The following is a 20354-nucleotide window of genomic DNA, read 5'->3' as shown; positions in this document are numbered from 1 at the left end:
TTTGGCCCCTCCTTTGCAACATGTAAATAATTATTTGTCTTCGCCTTTTACAGTCTTAAAGACGCGTCTTTCACTAAAACCTGGACATATCTAATAATGTTAGAACTTTCAAATTATCTCCCACCCCAAAACAAAACAAAACATAGACAAGTTTTCAAATATACTTAAGAAGAAAGTTTTAAAGGCAGCTCTTCAGCAAATTTTCAAGGTGCTACAAGCTTATGAAGTCAAGGATAAAGATCAATGACTTCACAAGAAATCATAGAAAGAGCTGGACATCTTCAAATTCAAGTAAATTCGATGATCCCAAGAAGGAATACTATGCTCTTTGTTATGTTTATAATACTCTGGCAACTTGAGTTTTCTCAATCAGTTTATTAAATTTAGGGTAGAAGGGGAAATAAGTAATCATCATAGAAAAAGAAAAATAAGTAATCATCATAGAAAGAGAAGGAAGACAGTCTAAAAATTAGTGTGAATTTATGAATGTAAATAAGATGATTCTTGATAGATGTATTCTTGGTAGATGAATAAGCATGTAAATATTTGGAGTAAAGATGAGGTTTGAGACTACTAACAGATGGTTAGAGAGGGAGGATAGTACCCTGTGTTTGAGAAAATCCTTAGCTGTGTCCAAAATTGAAAACTTTATAAACTACTGTCCTATATGATCTGGTTTCAATTTGAGTATTACTGGCTGACTGAAAGGACTTAGTATCATTTTTACATTTCCCAGGATTTGAGGAAGAAACTGAATGTCCCATTTTATTGAATAATGTTTGTGCTATTACCACACACTAACATGGAGTGGTAAAGTCAAGGAAAATAATACATGTGTTTATCCACCCAGTAAGGCCAGAGGAACGAAATCTGCAATCCATCAGAAATTCATATCTTTTGTTGCTTTATATTTTAAGATTGCTTCTTCACCTCAGAGTTAATCAAGATACAATAACCCGAAGTTGTGGCAGGATAAATCTTTTTTTTTTCAGATTTCATTTATTTATTTGACAGAGAGAGAGATCACAAGAAGGCACAGAGGCAGGCGGGGGTGGGGGCAGAGCCTGATGCGGGGCTCGATCCCAGGACCCTGAGATTATGACCTGGGTTGAAGGCAGAGGCTTCACCCACTGAACTACCCCGGTGCCCCTAAATCTTATGCTTCAAACTCGAATGTGTAAGTAGTGTCCCATTACTGATTTCTGCAAAATAAAATACAATGTAACAGCCCGCATCCAATAAGGATAGGAAAATTGATCTCGGTCATTTGGGGGCTCACCTCTTACTTTGCCTAGGTTCCTATAAATTGTAATGAAATTAACAAGGCCCGTGAAGACAGATCATTACTCTACAACCCATAGTGGTTACATGAATAGCAACATCTTTGTTCCAGTCCCTTGAAGTCAGGCAGTCTAAAGGCTTATGGGCCACACCTAGACAAAAGAAGTTTTTTGGAAGTTGGGAACCTTAATGGCATGAGTTCAATCTCCCTGGGTGAGCTCTGGTGCTATTCTTTTCTGAGGAACTGCCACTTGTCACAGCACTGACAGACTTTTGAACTCTTCCAAGTCTAAAAGGATCTCTTCCCTGCTCAGCTGTTCAGCTGCTCCTGCCTGTCCCTCTCAGAGGCACTGACTACTCTGTTCCCAGTCTACCCTTCCCACCCTTGAGGAACTCAGGTGGGGAAGACAGGCAAGCTCTGCCTTTGACTTTCACAAGAGAAAACTCCCCTGACACATGGGAACATAAGGGGCCTAACTACTTTTTGGAACAAACGAAAGGGGAAAATATGATCAGAACAAATATTATCAACCAACCACTGGTGTTTGGTGAGCTGGGGAAAAGCATTTCTTGGTTAAGGGACTCTGAATTTTAGAATAGATAGGTAGGTGGTAGTCTTTCCTCCTCTCCCGGTGGCACCTTACTTCCTTACTCCACCTATGATTTTTCCTTAATTTTCCCCCATAGTACTCCTTGACAACTAACATACCTTATATCTTTGTTATTATTTGTTTGTTTACCATGGGTCTTAACCGACTAATTTAAGTCTTATGAGGGCACTTGAGTTTTGTTGGCTTTGTGCACATCTGAGCCAGAAGAGCTGTAGATAATAGAAGCTCAGTAAATATTTATGATTCTAAATAGACATCTTTTTGTTCAGGGTGGCACTGACAAAATCCAGTCAGAAAACTGGAGATGAAAATGAAAGCTACTGCATTTTTAATCCTGAATTATGTGATTAACCCTTGAAGAGTCAAAGAAAAATTTATAAGGATGAGGAGTATTGGGCACTATGATATGGCAATATTACTTCTAAGATAACACAGAACTTTTCAGTTCTTGTATAGAAATCAGATCTGTAAAATACCTCATGGGCCACTGATTTGTTCCATGACGTTAGTAAGTATATTTTTTCTTAGAAAAAAAAAAGTGCATCTAATTTCAAGTACTTTAAATACTATGTAAAAAAATAGTACCTAATTTTGAAACTAGAGTAATTCAATCAAATGCTTTTTTATGTGACCTATTTGGGAGATGGTAGAGCCTCACTACAGTCCTGTAGGTACAATAGAAGTATCTATAATCCAAAATTATCATTTTGGTTACATCAGTATTAAAGTTAACTGCAAAAAAGTACTTAAAATTTAGAAAATTTATCTTTTAGAACACAATGTTGAGCATATATTAAAGATCTGAAAAACCAGAATCACAGGTACTTACTGAGCTTCATAAATTCATTGAAATGACTTCAAATATTAACCATTACTTTAAGTTATTTCTTACATAATATGCCGTTAGAAACATGAGACTATAATTCACAGATTTCATAATCTAAAAATATATGAAAGAATTTTCCTTCGAAATGCATCTCTACTGAATGTTTGAGGTACTCTGCCTGGTGATTTACGTTAATTGTTGCTATTTATACATTCAGACTTGCCGTGTAGGTTGCTGACTCTAACCATTCATTGCCCTGATGCATCGTTCTATTTACTATCACACCAAAGCTACTGCTCTTCTCCTCTCTTGGGCAGATTGTTTTCACTTAAAGCAATTCAGTAGAAAGTTAATCACAGGATATCTTGTCTTCCTTAAATTGGATTTCTGCAACAGCAACCAGTAATCTAGATAGTAAGAACATTCCCATTCTTTTGATGCACACTAGAAGATAGTCATATCACACACACCCTTTTGCATCACACACTTCTTGGCTTCCTCCCTCTTACCTTTCATCTTTAACCTTGGCTTATATAATCTTCATATAGTCAACTCTGGATTATTTAGATAGTTCATTTCAATTATTGAACACCTGAAGGCACTATTGCTTTCAAAATCTTATTAACCTATTGTTTACTCTATGTTTCCTTTGCACATAAATAGGAATTTTGCTTACTCTAACTCAGCAGGACTTTAAGATCAAAATAACTTATGTTCACTCTCCACACTACTGGAAAGTGTGAACTACCTAAATTGACAAAAAAAAAAAAAAAGTTCTAATTTTGCTTAGTCTGAACCTTTACAAGGATCTCAGAGATTATAGATTATGTCAGAGAGACAATACTGAGACACTAAGAATGCAATGAGTACTAGCGGAGAAATTAGGAAGAAGGAGTAAGAAAATTTGAGAGTCCAATTATAGTGTGATTCCATTACTTGGCTTGAAATATTGGTAATTACCAAAACAGGAACTGAGCATTCCTTGTGAAGGTGGGTGTAGAAGGCAGAGGAGAGAGCCAAGCAGTTTAAAGTAGTCCCAGCAGAAAATCAGAAAAATCACAGGATAGCAGATGATGCACTTTTTATTAACTTAGATTTTGATATATATTTACTAAGTAATCTGAAGATCTACAACTGCTCCATGCTGTGGTGGTGGTGGTGGTTTTTTTAAAGAAGTCCCAGTCTGACACTTTAGGGTGGTCTATTGTTTAGACTGACATTCTTCTGAAAACAATTTTTATACAACCAATATATTGGTCACTTAGTTTGATGGACCCGAAACCGGATTTTGAGAGAAGGAGAGAAAAAGAAGAGGGCTCCAGCTGTGACAGCAGGGAAAAAAATCAACCGCCACCAAAGAGAGAAACTTTTTAAAGGGACAGGGAAGTCTAACATAATTTTGCTGAAGATTTGTCTGGCTTCGTTAGCACCACAAACTTAAATACACGTATATGTTTCACACACATACACACATAACACAACATAATAAAAATACCTATTTTCATAAATATTTTCTTTAGCTAATTCCAGTAAACATAAAAAATAAGTATTTATAGTGAGATAATCTGCTACAGACTGGTGCTTGAGATTCACTGAGGACCTATATAGATTCACAGAACATTCCTGAGTATGTAGGTTCAGGAATATATGTATTTGTATACATATATATGCAAATGTATATCAGAAATACATACATACAAATATATGTATATAAGCAGACATATGTGTATATTTTTTTCCTAGTTTTATTGAGAAATAATTAACACACATCACTGTGTAAGCTTAAGGGATATAGCCTGATGGTTTGTTCAGCATAGATTGTGAAATGATTACCACAAAAGTTTGGCTAATATCCATCTTCTCATATAAATATAATAAAAAGAAAGGAAAGAAGAAAAAACAAAAAAAAAAACACCTGTTTTCCTTACGATGAGAACTCTTAGGATTTACTCCCTTAACAACTTTCCTTATATCACGTGGGAGTGTTAGCTATAGTCATCATGTCGTCCCTTATACCCCAGTACTTAATTTACCTTATAGTGGGAAGTGTGTACCTTTTGACCACCTTCCTCCAATTCCCTTCCTCCACCCTCCATCTTGATAACCACAAACCTGATCTTTTTCAATGAGTTTGCTGTCATTGTTTCAATTCCATATACAAGTGAGGTCATATGGTATTCATCTTTTTCTGTCTGACTTATTTCACTTAGTATAATGCTTTCAAAGTTTATCCATGTCATCACAAATGGTAGAATTTCCTTACCTTTTTTATGAATAATAAGGAAGAGTAATATTTTTAAAGAGCTCTATGATAATGAGCAATTTTAGGAACTGGCAGTAGAGCAAAACAAAACAAAAAAAACAAAACAAATCCTGGCATTGAGATGCCAATGTTTGTATTAATAATAACCAATTACCACTAAGGTTACAAGAGAACAGATACTAGGTTTTAATGATAGTCACGAAGAGGTCCTAAATCTCTGGCTAAGAATCAATACATGAAGAAGAAAGCTTTCACATCTTGGTCCAACTTTGAAAACTCTGGTTTATGGCTAATTAATCAAGTTGGCTGAATTAACAGCAGGAGATCAATAAGAAGGATATTGTGATCTTCTAGTTTATAGATGATAGCTCATTATGAATTTGGTATGCTTATGAAGATTAGAAGCAGATAGCCCAGCATAAATTTCAAGCAGGTTGATACATAATGTAAAAACCTGGTATTTGTAATCAGAAGACCTAGGCCTTCCATCAGAAAGGATGAATACCCAACTTTTGTAGCAACATGGACAGGACTGGAAGAAATTATGCTGAGCGAAATAAGTCAAGCAGAGAGAGCCAAGTATCATATGGTCTCACTTATTTGTGGAGCATAACAAAGAACACGCTGGACATGGGGAGATGGAGAGGAGAGGGAGTTGAGGGAAACTGGAAGGGGAGATGAACCATGAGAGACTATGGACTATGAAAAACAACCAGAGGGTTTTGAAGGGGTGGGGGGGAGGAGGTTGAGGAACCAGGTGGTGGGTAATAGGGAGGGTACGTACTGCATGGAGCACTGGGTGTGGTGCAAAAACAATGAACACTGTTATGCTGAAAATAAAGAAATTAAAAAAAAATTAAAAGGACATTATTCAACAAAAAAAAAAAAAAAAAAAAAGAAGACCTAGGCTTGAGTCCCAGTTCTGCTGTTGTGTGTGACCTTAGGCAAGTCACTTAACCTAAGCCTCAACTTTCTTAACAATGAATGAAGATCACATGAAAGCGTGCATGAAAAAGTACTTTGTAAACTATAAAGCTTTTTTTCAAATGTTCATTATTAATGTCATAACTGATCAGGACATAAATATTTATCATTTGATTTATGCAATCCAAGATAATGAGATAGGAACTATTCATAGAAGGGAGGAGTTGACTGGGTACGCATTTTATTTTCATAGGAGTTCTGTGAAAGAGTCTACTGTTAATTTTTAAATTTACTAATTATCCAATGCTTGTGTAGTGCCAGGTGTCAGGAACAGCTTTAAGCACCTCACAAACAACTTATTTTAACCTCCTAACAAGCTCATGAGGTAGGTACTGTTGGTATCTTCATTTTACAAATAAGGAAATAGAGGTATTGAGTTTAGAACTTGCCCAGGCTCTTATAGTTAGCAAGTGACACAGCTGGAATTCATATACAGGCTATCAAGCTTCAGAATTCGTGGGCTCAACCACTATAATATTTTATTTCACTAAAAGGCAATTCTGTAGGGGTTCCTGGGTGGCTGAGTCAGTTAGTGGTCTGCCCTTGGCTCAGGTCATGATCTCAGGGTCCTGGGATTGAGCCCTGTGTTGGGCCCCCTAGTCAGTAGGGAGTCTGCTTCTCCTTCTCCCTCTGCCCCTCTCTCCTGCTCATGGTCTCTTTCTCTCTCTCTCAGACAGATAAATAAAATCTTTATTAAAACAAGGCAATTCTGTTGCACAAATGTCAAAGATGGTATTATGAAGAGGTTTGCAGTGCATATCATAAGAAATATAAAGTATCAAAAATAACAGAGAACTTCCATCTGGTACTTTCTATATCAGGTCATATTTATACTTCTTTGGAAAATTTCTTCTAGGATTATTAATTAGTCATTGAAAACTTAAATCACCATTGAACATATGGTTAAATATTCAACTTTATGTTACATATGTTTTTTCCTTAATTTTTAAAAAGAAAAAACTTGAATTTATTGTGATAATTTAAAGAATTTTACATATTCTGCTTTCAAGTTGTAGACTTTTCTTTTAAAGATTCATTTATTTGAGTGAGAGAGAGCAGGAGGGAGGAGAGAGAGAAGTGGAGAGAGAGAACCCTAAGCAGACTCCCCATTGCGTGTGGAGCCCAATGTGGGCCTCCATCCCAAGACCCTGAGATCATCACCTGATCGGAAATCAAGAGTCAGACACTCAACCAACTGAGCCACCCAGGTGTTCCTCAAGTTGTAGACTTTTTATTTTGCAGAACTAAGTATATCATTAAGTCTGTAGGAAGAAAGCCATTGTGAACACTGCTACATAAAATGACAGTACAAGTAATGAATTATTAGTAATAAAGTATTACTAATATATTGATGAAACAGAGCACATGAAGCAAAGTGAACACTTGAGTCCATGGGTAATTTTAAGGCCTATGTGAAGTGTGGCTATCTCCCACTGCTCTGGCCAGGCTGTCTGTTACAGCTAGGGATATTCAACAGAACTGGGAGGATAGGTTTAAATCAGCCATGAAAATAAGCATGTGCTTATTTGTCCTGAGGCTTAAAAATGTCAGGATTGGCCTAATGGATTTTCAGCAATAGTACATAGAGTTATCAAGACCTGGACCTAAGGAAAGTTACTTGGCTGATATTTTCTACTCCACGTTTACTTGTTGTTGTTGTTTTTTAATGGAATATGTGTTTATGGGAAAACAATTGCTGTATTTATTACAGACGGATGCTCAGATTCTGTTTCACAAGAGAATTTTAAGAGCAGGTGGGAATTCTAGAAGAGGATGGTTAAATATGTGATGCAGAATCAGTACACATTCTGGGAACTAAACAAAATGGTGAGCAAGTGGTAATTCTTAAATTTATTTCCAAAGTTAGTTTAGTCGGTATTGTTTAGGGTTTAGGGAGAATGGGTTTTGACTGAGCCATGGACTAGTCCTGGCCTTTGTCTATAAGATATGATATAATCAATCAATATGTGAGGGAATTAGAAAGAAATGAAAAAGGAAAGATAATAGATCAATTGTAGACTTTCAGCTATATGATTATGAGTTTTGGGTTTCACTCTTCACTAATGGAAGAATGTACCAAAAAGTTACTCCATTATTTACTAATTTAAGAACCCTAACATAAAAGACTCATCTTAAGGCAGACTTACTCATAGTGGGATGATTCTGAAGGCAATTTAGTGAGCCTTGTATTTTGGCTTAAAAACAATGTTCTGACTCTGGTTCCTTTAAGAGAAACTAAACACTTCTAGAAAATTGAGAAAGCTATATGTTAGAATTTCTTAGAAAAGATTACTGCTGTTCCAGTGAAGAGTCAACATGAAAAACCTAGGTGATACTTAATACATTTTTCATGCATTTGATAATGGGAAAGGTAGCCACCTGTTCTATCCTTTATAAGCTGAGTATAAAGTTGGCCATATTATTTGGATTTGGACTTTTTAACTTCAGTAGAAGTTCACAGCTATCTAAATTCATAAGAGATGAAGTCAGGAGATGACAGAGGTAAATTCAAGAATTTATTTGGAGCAGCCAAGTCAGCATACATAAATGTGAGTGAATCAAAAAGCAGAAGAGAGATAGGGAAAGAAACTGGTTTCATTCAGTTGCAAAGAACATGAAAGATAGTATTTCCTATTCTCCTTCCAAATTCCATCAAACAAATCCAAAGTCCTCTCAAGGATTGCTGATATTGGGGACTATTCACTCACCAAGGAGTCAGATTGAGAAGACTCTAACTTATCTCCTGCTTTGAATAGTTCAGAGCACTTCTGTTTACATTAACCTAGAAAAGCACTGCAGCAATGGCCTCTTCAGTCATGTACTAAAGAATCAAAGGATAAGATGATCCATTAGCTTTATTTCCTCTCATTGCTGGGACTATCATATTGGTTGATAGAAAACACTGAAATTATATCATTTTTCACATACGATCTTAAGAGAAATGATATTATTTATCTTATTGTTCTTGGTATCTTCTTGTAGATGTGGGTTTCTAAGGAAAGGAAATAAGTAATTTTAAAAGTATACTTCGGGGGCGCCTGGGTGGCTCAGGGGGTTAAAAGTATACTTCGGGGCGTCTGGGTGGCTCAGTGGGTTAAAGCCTCTGCCCTCGGCTCAGGTCATGATCCCAGGGTCCTGGGATCGAGCTTCCCCCTCTCCTGCTGGCCCTGCTTGTGTTCCTTCTCTCTCTGTGTCTCCCTCTGTCAAATAAATAAATAAAATCTTTTAAAAAAATAATTTAAAAAGAGCTTATTATATGAAAAAGCAGTATGCCAAACACTTTGCATGTAGTATCTCAGTTAACCCTTACGACGTCTTTATGAGACAGATACTATTTTAACCTCCATTTTAAAGTGAGGCATGTGGGATTCATGAAGACTAAGTGACTTGCCTGAGGTTAATTATCTGGTAAGCAGCACAGCCAAAAAACCAAAAGAGCATGGCTCTAGCGCCTGCCTTATTAACTGCTATGACAACTTAATTTTTTCCCCCTAATATCCACTGCTATGGAAGTTTTCTTGGTGTATTTGTCACAAGTTAAGGTCACAGTTGCAGAAATATGTTCTAATTCCCTTAACCTTTCTTCAGGCCCAAAACTAAAGAATGCTTAGAAAACAAGCACACAAACAAAAAATCTTAATCCAATAATACCGAATTTACAGCAAATTTTATATCAAATATGGCACTTGTATAATAAAAACTTACTGAGAGTTTGATAGCTATACAATTATTTGGCAGCAGGAAATAGCATATATATATAGATAGATAGATGGTCCCCAAGTTATGATGGTCCGACTTACAATTTTTTGACTTTATAATGGTGCAAAAGTGATATACATTCAGTAGAAACCATACTCAGATTATGAATTGGGATCTCTTCCTGCGCTAGCAATATGTGGTCGATACTCTCTCAGACAGTGGTAGTAAGCCATAGCTCCTGGTCAGTCCACAATTACGAGGGTAAATAACCATACACTGACAACCTTTTGTAGTCATACAATTATGCTTTTTTCACTTCCGGTACAGTTTTTGATTACATGCAATATTCAATGCTTTATTAGACTTTGTATTAGATGACTTAGCTGAATTATAGGCTAATGTAGGTGCTCTGAGAACATTTAAGGTAGGCTACACTTAACTATGAGGTTGAGTAGATTAAGTGTATTAAATGCATTTTTGACTCATGATGTTTTCAACTTACAATGAGTTTATCAGAATGTAACCACATTGTAAGATGAGGAAGATATATATAGCAAATGTAGTTTTCCACTGAGTTGGCTAAACAGATTTATATCCACTTTCACTCCATTACTCTAAGAACAAAACACTGCCTGATGACCTAGTTATAAACTAATTTGCTAATCCTTATTACACATAACATTCTTAGAATTTGGATCCTAAAGAGCAGAACAATTGCTCAAAAAGATCTTAATCCAGATGCACTTGTTATGACTATTGCAAATGTAATTTGAAAATATCTAGAGTTCTGCTTCACACTAGTCCTCCAAAGGGGAACATCAAGGGGCAAATAAAGAGAAAATCTACCAGAGACTGCCATGATTCAACATGTATATTAGAATTATAAGGTGAAAATTTTCCTCATTTTGTAGGTACAAATCTGGGAAAACATTCAACAAAAAATTAGGCCACTGCGCATGAATAAACAAACTGGCATGGTATAGAAAGAGAAATAACCTGGACTTTGGAGTTAGATATTTTAACTCTAATAATTATTGCATCAGCTGGTAGCTGACTGACCTTGGGCTAGACAAGTGGCCTGAATCTCAGTTTCTTCTATATGTCAAATAGTGACAATGCCTATTTTCATGGGGCTGCTCTAAGACTTTAAAGTTATATGAAAAGGATCCCATTCATGGCCCAAGGGAGAGACTCACTACATTATATCATTGCTGTTTGTAGGCTCTTTCAGCTGTTGGAGTCATCATACTGCATTCTGATGTCAGAGTCCTTTGTTGCAGGGTATTTACTAAACCAAATTTATACTCATTACATTGACCATCAGTTGGTAAGTTCTACTCATATGTTTATCACTATACAGCAAAGAAACAAACTTATTTAGTACATTACTGTAGGATAGCAAGTTGTATTATCACGTCTATTTACAGACTTGGAAGAGTTAAGAGTAATGTGATTTCAGTCATTTGGCCAAATTCTTAAGGGTACTAAAATTTCAGAATGGTTCTTCTAAAGATATGTTACAAAGAACTGTGACATCCTCCATTCCATCATTAGTGTATCTTTTGGAATAATCCCAGGTGCTTAACACAAGGTCTATATCTTCTTCACATTGTTTACTTATTATCTGGTGGGGAGAGGGAGGTAGTTTACTAAGAGTGGTCAATTCAGGGATCCAGTTTGAGAGAGCAGCAAATCAACACTTCAAACATTATCAGTCCCAGTGCCACAGGGAAAGATCGAAGTCTGGAGGATGTTGCACTGCACACATTTGCATGCTCAAAGAGGTAATATTCATCAGTTTCACACAACTCACTTGCCCCACCCCACCCCAATTATCAAATGTGCGATTCTACTTTGCAACAGGAAGGAAGAGACTTGGTAAGTTCTGGTGAACACTATCAATGACTCCTTCAATTAGGAAGCAGAACTGTAGGAGCTGCAGAGCTCAAGTTAGCAATATGGCACCACTTCCTGGAAAATACAGGCAATTCCACAATACAATGGGTAAATGCTCAAATGATATCTGGAACCCGAAGAGATGGCTGCATACCTACAGGTATATCCTACATACAGTAGTAAGCAGACTACTAAAATATATAGCCCCAAAAATCAGTTCACATCACGAACAAAATAAACCCCTATATTTTACCACAAGAGCATCATCACAGCATGAGAGGTGAACTACCTACTTTTCTTGGCAACATGAAAAACTAGAAAAGTGTAGGCCAATTATTGGTTGGAGTACATTTCTTATGTCCAAGAAAAATTATAATGACTCTATATAACCAATAAGATAGATTGATCAAGTTCAACATACTAGAAATATTAAGATCAAATTATATATCAGCTTTACCAGCAATATCTATAGATTATGCATAATGCTGAACGACAGGAGTGACCTTAAAGCTGTGTTCAGTGAAACAGATCATTATTGGGTTTGACATGTGAACGTATGGCAGTAAGCATAATTTCCAGGCAAACCTAAGTGAAAGACTAATCAAAGAAGTAGAAGGCAACAGGAGACAACAAGCCATAAGCACAGTTATATTACTACACTAGTAGAGATAAAACTGATAAAACTCTGATGCCTCAAGTTGAGAAAATTTAATCAGTGGTCCTTACTCTCTGGCCTGCATATTATATTCATTTGACAGACTTAAAATTACTGAGGCCTGGCCCCACTCCAAGAGATTCTGATTTAACTGATCCACTAGCCTGGAGCCCAGGCATTACCATGTTCTTGTTGGTTTTGTCATTTTGTAAAGCTTTCTAATGCATAGCCAGGCTCAAGAAATGCTAAACTAAGTCATGTAATCTATCAAGCTAAAAAATAAACTTGCAAGTAATGGGTTCTTCAGACAGGTATCTGCTAAATATAAAAGAACAGCATTTGTACTAGTGGGGAAAAATTATTTTTCATGCATTAACACTTAAAAAAATAGCCATTCAGCACATGTTCACATCTGTTTTCTTTAAAGAGAGATTTCACCTGTCTTTATAGCTACTGATTTTATAGTAAATGAAAAAATAAAATGTATCCATAAACTAATATAAATCACAAGTACACAACTAAATATCACCTTCAACTTTTTTTCTAAAGTATATCCCAGTGTATCTATGAGAAATTTTATTTATTGTGGAAAACCTTATCATCTGTACCAATCAATAGTCAGTGACAGCTGTTGTGCATTCAACAATGAAATTAGTAAGTTGGTGGTCCTATAAATATATCAACAAGGGGAAAGTGACTATCCAAAAAAAAAAAAAAAAAAGCTTGGCAAACACAAATTAGAAGTTAAAATTTTCATAATCTAACACTAAAAAGATATTTCATTTTCTCATAAATGCATGTAATGTCTTTCTAGGATAACATATTTCTCTCCCACCTTAACATATATACTGTAAAATATTCATAGTCCATATGCAGAGAAAACTCTAAAATATTTAATCACCGGGTAAACTAAACTTACACAAATTAGGATAAAATGATACTGAAATAAGGTATGAAGTAAGATTTAGTTGATTAAAGCAGTGAAAGTTATAAATGCCTATCATTCTTTGATGGTTTTAGAAAAAGAGATCAGACCACCTGTGCAATATGCATCCCGCCTCCACTTCTAGAGGAATCTTTAAGAAAGTCCACATTGTCTACTATGCATGAATTTTTGTGTGAGTGATCTTTTTTCATGGGGGAAAGGGATGTGAACTTAATATCCAGATCAATGTACTACAGTGTAGAGAAAGCATTTGAGGATATGAGAGCCCTGGTGCAGAGAGGACCATTAAAAGATTAAATCTGAAAAAAAAAAAAAAAAAAAAAAAAAAAAAAAAAAAAAAAAAAAGATTAAATCTGGGGGAAGTCTAGGCAAGAGAACGATAGGCTGGGGTCACTACTATTTCCATCTCCCAGATACAGTGAAATCTCAGCTGTCCCTGGACAATACATATTTTGAAATTACTCTTTTTCAATCAATTTCTCATATGTAAAATTTTTGACCATTTTTCTACCTTGGCTGGCAGTATTTCTGAGTCAACTTTCTTCCTTTCTATTTCTTGACTAGCCTGGGGCAATGAGGTGTCAATGTGAGTCTTCCCTTCTGGGTAAGCAGATCCTTAGATTGGCAGAAGTGGGGAATCAGAACACAGAGGGACAATCTGGCATGTGTTTGATGAATTTGCGGTAGAAGGGAATTAACATTTCAGCCTTGAATGAAGAGACCCACAGAGAAAGGCACCTAAATTATATCAGCTCCAAGGGAGCAAGTAAGAAAAGAAGACACAGATAAACAGAGTAAGGGACAAAGAAAGAGCCTAGGAAAGAGCCTAGGAAAGGTACCCTGAATGACTGTAGAGGAGAGAGTCTGCCCTAGAGCTTGTAAGCACCCAGTGGGTTATTCACCTAAGAGCACTTGGTTAGCTGTAGGAGTAGGGGAAGGAAGAGGGAAAACAAATACTTTCTTTTTTTCTGTCCTCATCCTTGCAATAGGGGCCTGCTTAATTTAAGCAGCCTTGAATTGATGGTCTTTGTAAGAATTTTTAAGTTTACTTTAATGTTTTCAGAAGGTTAAAAACTTATGGCTTCAGATGCTTGAGTTTGGCTTTGTTTTGCCTCAGATTTTGCCCTTGTCCTGACACAATTCAAATCCCAAGAGAAATATCAGTTGAGACAATTTAAAAATTCACTTCTGGTTTTTACTTATATTTAAATATAATTTCTTAAGAATGCCTTGCTCCTTATCATATTGTCAGATCTCTAAGATTCTAAGGTCTGCTTCATGAGAAGCTAACAAGTTTCCCTGTTCTTTAGGAAAGGGGAAAGGGCACAGAAAGGAGAATAATTCTTCTTGTTTTCTGTGGTTGCCAGCAGAAGCGCCTAGGAACACATCCAAAATGTCAGAGCAGAGAAGGTGCCTCACATTAAGATGACTGGCTCACAACTACCATGAAATGAATGTATGTATTTTATTCTGTACTTAAATATTTTTATTAGAATGGCCTTCCCTTTCAGTTGCTTTCAAGTTGGATGGGAAAAGATACTGCTTATGCCAAAGATATAGCAAAAGCCCATTTTGAAGTACCTCAAATTCACACAGGTTTACTTACACTGTGGATTAAAGGATGTACCTTAAATGTACATACACTTACATGTGTATTTGACATAGATATTTCCACTATAAAATAGAAACCATCCAAACAGCTGAAGGAACCCACATTTGACATCTATTTTTAAATCAGACTTCTAATGAAAGTATGGTTTGCAGATGAAAAGTTTCAATATTAGAATACAGACACAGATAATTGAATTGATTTATAATGACTAAACTAAACCATGGAAATAAGCCCAGTTCACCTATTCTCATTAACCTGAGAGTCCAGTCTATTCATTAGTTATAGTGTGTGATTTAAAGTTAGAAAAGAGTAAAAAAGATACTGAAGGAGTTAGTATAATGAAATATTCTTTTTGAAATTTGAAAATCTTGTTGCATTCCATAATTAATTTTCCCTGTGAGCTAGGCCTCCAACTTAAAGTCTTCTCAAGGGGATTTTTAAAAACTACCAAATGATAATCTTAAAATTGTTTCAAAAGGCAATTATGTAAAGTCCTCAGTTGATTTATACTGCATTGCCATTAGGAAAAGAAAATTTAAAACTACCCTACTTCCCACATTTTCTTTGAAAAAACTTGTTTAAAAATACAAATATTCAATTTTAAACAAATAGTACATACTGTTTCATTTATATAAATATAAAAATAAATAATTAGGTATCTTTTAGGATCTGAAACAAAAATGGCCATCACTAAAAACAAGTGCAAAAGAAAAAAACTTTGATGTTACAGTAACATCCTAACACCTACCTTTAATGTGATACTATAATGTTCAACAAATGTTCCATTTATCCATGATCTTGAATGGGGATCACCCAGGAATTCTATATGATATTGTTCAACATTTCCATCCAGGTCATAGATCACGTATTTCCCTTTAAAAGGATCTGGGCAAAGTATCCCTGGCCAACTTCAAAAGAAAGTATTTTTAATTATTTCGATGCTTTAAAAAAGGCAGAAATCAATACATCTGTTATAATCATATACCAAACTTTCTTGTTTGAATTTTAATAACTCACAAAACTTAAACATATTGACTCGTATCCTTTAAAAGTAGGATATCCATTTGATAGAAGTCATCAGTTGTACCTTTGTAGATATAGAAAGCTTTGGTAAAGTGACATTTTAAGATAAACATAAAATACAAGGATAAAGAATTATAAGACAGAAGAATGATTTCTAGGATCTGGAAGAGACATTCAGATACTGCTAATAGGAAAGGTTAAGATTCATGGCAAGTTTGAATCAACTCTAAGCAATAAGAATGCGTAATTACTAAAATGTTAACCCACTGGCAGAGCTTCTGATGGGGTAGGAGAGAGCTGGCATTTCCTAGCCAGGGCTGCCCAAAGGGTACTGATAGCACAGGCTGTGATAACACTGGAGAATCTAACTACTGTGGGACAAGCAGAAATAGAGCCCGGCAGTTCTATATTGCCCCTCCCCCCCATCTGCTGATTGGAAGGAGACCAAATTTCTAAAAATTTTTAGTACTGGAAGTAAAATTTATCCTTTACTAAAAATAAACCTTTAGGGGTATATCCTTTTGTGCCATAAACCTCTAGAAATTCTACTAGAAATATGTTTCATCTTTTTTTTTGAGAAAATATAATACATATAAATTAAGTTTTAACTATTTTACCAATCTTTCTGGACTCTGACCTACTGTTTGGAGTCTAAAGCAGGAAAGGAAGGCAGTAAATAAAGTCAGGAAGTGGTAATTAAGGGATGCCAAGTTCTACCTCAGTTTGCAGCTCCCTCGTGAAAAAGAGAAAGTGAGGATCCAGTCAGGAGATCCAGGCTCTGGCTCTGCCTTCTACCAGACAAGAGGCCTCAAGCAGGTAATGAGGCCTTGCTGTGACTCTGGTTCCTCAATGTGCTATTACAAAGTTCACACAAATATGTGCTTTATACATTTTTGGTTTTTTTGACAAATTAAACTCTTATAAAGTGCCATTGTTATGAACCAAACTGTGTTTGGTTACATCAAGTTCATATGTTAAGTTCATACGTTAAAGTCCTTATCACTCCAGTACCTCAGAATGTGACTGTATTTGGAGATAGTGTCTTTTGGAATGCCCAACTGAGTTAAAAGGTGGGCCTGAATCTAACATGACTGGTTTCCTTTTAAAAAGAGAAGATTAGGGGGGCGCCTGGGTGGCTCAGTAGGTTAGGCCTCTGCCTTCGGCTCAGGTCGTGATCCCAGGGTCCTGGGATCAGGCCCTGCATCGGGCTCTCTGCTCAGCAGAGAGCCTGCTTCCTCCTTTCTCTCTCTCTCTCTGCCTGCCTCTCTGCCTACTTGTGATCTCTGTCTGTCAAATAAATAAATAAAATCTTAAAAAAAAAAAAGATTAGGGATTGCACTGAATGTATAGATTGTTCTAGATAGCATAGACATTTTAACAATATTTGTTTTTCTAATCCATGAGCATGGAATGCTTTTCTATTTCTTTGTATCTTCCTCAATTTCTTTCATGAGAGTTCTATAGTTTTCTGAGCACCCTACCAAAATAACATCAACTTTTTTTCACAGAGCTAGAACAAATAATCCTAAAATTTGTACGAAACCAAGAAAAGACCCTGAATAGCCAAAGGAATGCTGAAAAGAAAGCCAATGCTGGAGGCATGACAATTCCAGACTTCAAGCTCTATTACAAAGCTGTAATCATCAACACAGTATGGTACTGGTAACAAAAACAGACACACAGTTCAACGGAACAGAACAGAGAACTCAGAAATGGACCCTCAACTCTAAAGTCACCTAATCTTCAACAAAGCAGGAAAGAATATCCAGTGGAAAAAAAGACAATCTCTTCAACAATCGGTGTTGGGAAAACTGGACAGTCACATGAAGAAGAATTCATCAAAATCCTAGAGGAGAACACAGGCAGCAACCTCTGTGACTTTGGCCATAGCAACTTCTTGCTAGACACATCTCCAAAGGCAAGGGAAACAGAGGCAAAAATGAACTATTGAGACTTCATCAAGATCAAAAGCTTTTGCACAGCAAATGAAACAGTGGACAAAAGTAAGACAAAGGAAACAGTCGACAAAAGCAAGACAACCAACAGAATGGGAGAAGGTATTTGTAAATGTCTTATCAGATAAAAGGCTAGTATTCAAAATTTACAAAGAACTTATCAAACTCAACACCCAAAGAACAAATCATCCAGTCAAGAAATGGGCAGAAGACATGAACAGACATTTCTGCAAAGAAGACATCCAGATAGCCAATAGAAACATGAAAAAGTGCTCAACATCACTCAGTATCGGGGAAATACAAATCAAAACCACAATGAGAAACCACCTCCCACCAGTAAGAATGGCTAAAATGAACAACTCAGGAAACCAAAGATGTTGGCAAAGATGCAGAGAAAGGGGAACTCTCCTATATTGTTCGTGGGAATGCAAGCTGGTGTAGCCACTCTGGAAAACAGTATGGAGGTTCCTCAAAAAGTTGAAAAGTAGAGCTACCCTATGATCCAGCAATTGCACTACTGGGTATTTGCCCTAAAGATACAAATGTAGTGATCCAAAGGGGCACCTGCACCACATTGTTTACAGTGGTAATGTCCACAATAACCAAACCACGGAAAGAGCCCAGATATCCATCAAAAAAACAGCGGTATGTATATACAATGGAATGCTACTCAGCCATCAAAAAAAAAAAAAAAAAAAAAGAAAAGAAAAAGAAAAAGAGGGGCACCTGGGTGGCTCAGTGAGTTAAAGCCTCTGCCTTTGGCTCGGATCATGATACCAGGGTCCTGGGATGGAGCCCTGCATTAGGCTCTCTGCTCAGCAGGGAGCCTGCTTCCTCCTCTCTCTCTCTGCCTGCCTCTCTGCCTACTTGTGATCTCTATCTGTCAAATAAATAAATAAAATCTTTTAAAAAAATGAAATCTTGCCATTTGCAAGGATGTGGATGGAACTAGAAGGTATTATGTTAACCGAAATAATCAGAGACAGATAGTTATCATATGACCTCACGCGTAATGTGGAATGTAAGAAATAAAACAGAGGAGCATAGGGGAAGAGAGGCAAAAATAAAACAAGATGAAATCAGAGAGAGAGACAAACCATAAGAGACTCTTTAGGAAACAAACTGAGGGTTGCTGGAGGAGAGGTTGGTGGAGAATGGGGTAACTGGGTGATGGACATTAAGGAAGGCATGTGATATAATAAGCAATGGGTATTATATACAACTGATGAATCACTGGCCTCTACCTCTGAAACCAATAATACATTATATGTTAATTAACTGAATTTAAATTAAAAAAATCAATAAAAAGAGATTAGGACACAGACATGCAGAGAGGGAAGACCATGTGAAGACACAAGGAGAGAGATGCATCCACAAGCCAAGGAGAAAGCCTAAGAAGAAATCAACCCTGCTGACAATTTAACCTGAGATTTCTAGCCTCAGAATTGTAAGAGATTAAATTTCCATTATTTTTAAGCTACCCAATCTGTGACACTTTGTTATGGCAGCCCTAGCAAACTAATCATATACAGGTATACAATTATATATAGGTAAGATAATTGGTATAATTGAGAGGTAAGAAGAATGACACAAAAACATTTTTTGCCTTATTTAATTATTTAGAAACTAGATAAATTATTTAGATAATTTTAAAACCTAAAGGAAGCATACAGATCATGCTATAAAGAATATGAAATCACAAAAATGCAAAATCCATAAATTACTTGGGTTTGAGGACTATAGATGGTTGATCTTCTATACAAAGTTATAAATATAGAAATTTATCTACCACACAATTGTAAAAAAGTTTTTAAGGATCATAAGTAACACAATCTAAACTAACAAAAATATTTCATGCTTAGTAGTATTAATGACAAAAGTTTGATTCCAGGAAATTAACAAATCCTAAGGATAGTTGCCAGGAGGTAGCGAGTTGGGTGCACCAGTCACCAGGGAAGGTGGAATGTGAGAATGGAGCAGATGTCTAGCTGTTCCCTGGATGCTGAGCCAAAGAGTTCTTTGGCTGGATGCTGAGCCAAAGAGTTCTTTGGCTCTTGGACCTCTCTGAGTTAGGAAAAGGGAAGGTAGAAGGTCTGCCTGGCATCCCTAGATCATGGAAGAGGAAGGGCTAGAAGATTACAAATTGAGTCAGACTACGTGGAACCCAAAGCAGCCTAATACTTTGGAAAATTGATAATGGAAAGTCAAGAAGAGGTTCAGGACCTAAATGAAGACCACTATCTAGATCTAGTTATCAGGTTCACATCACAGTATCATTGCTATTTGGCAACCCTTGTTGGGCTTCAAAGTGCTTAAGAGAAGCTTAAATCAGAGTTTATCTTTTAAACCTACATTGGAAATCTACATTTCTGAAGGAACTCCCTCAAAAGAAGATTTCAATAAGCAAACAAATGACTAAAAATGAATGATAGCTGTATTGGAGACTCCTAACTTATTAGAAATCAAGAAACAGTGGGTCCAAAAAAACACGAAAAAAAACAAAACAAACAAACAAAAGAAACAGTGGGTCCTCCCCAATGGATTAGTAACTCTTTGAAAAGAAACCAAACTGTGATTGTTATATTTGTTGACTACTCTTCTTA

At 36.2% G+C, this 20354-nt stretch overlaps 1 protein-coding gene across 3 annotated transcripts in view; it reads right to left on the bottom strand.

Annotated features, from left to right (window-relative positions):
- ZCWPW2 (zinc finger CW-type and PWWP domain containing 2) overlaps positions 1-20354 on the bottom strand; it is a 136958-nt gene that overhangs the window by 62411 nt on the left and 54193 nt on the right. For all 3 annotated transcript variants that reach the window (XM_046003579.1, XM_046003578.1, XM_046003577.1), the window contains one exon: positions 15522-15681. In XM_046003579.1, coding sequence (XP_045859535.1) covers positions 15522-15681 — 160 coding nt within the window. The remainder of the gene's footprint in view (positions 1-15521; positions 15682-20354) is intronic.

This window comes from Meles meles, chromosome 4 (genome assembly GCF_922984935.1).
Source record: "Meles meles chromosome 4, mMelMel3.1 paternal haplotype, whole genome shotgun sequence".
Taxonomy (NCBI): Eukaryota; Metazoa; Chordata; class Mammalia; order Carnivora; family Mustelidae; genus Meles; species Meles meles.
The sequence above is the reverse complement of the archived record's forward strand: the minus strand, read 5'-3'. Positions and strand labels throughout refer to the sequence as shown.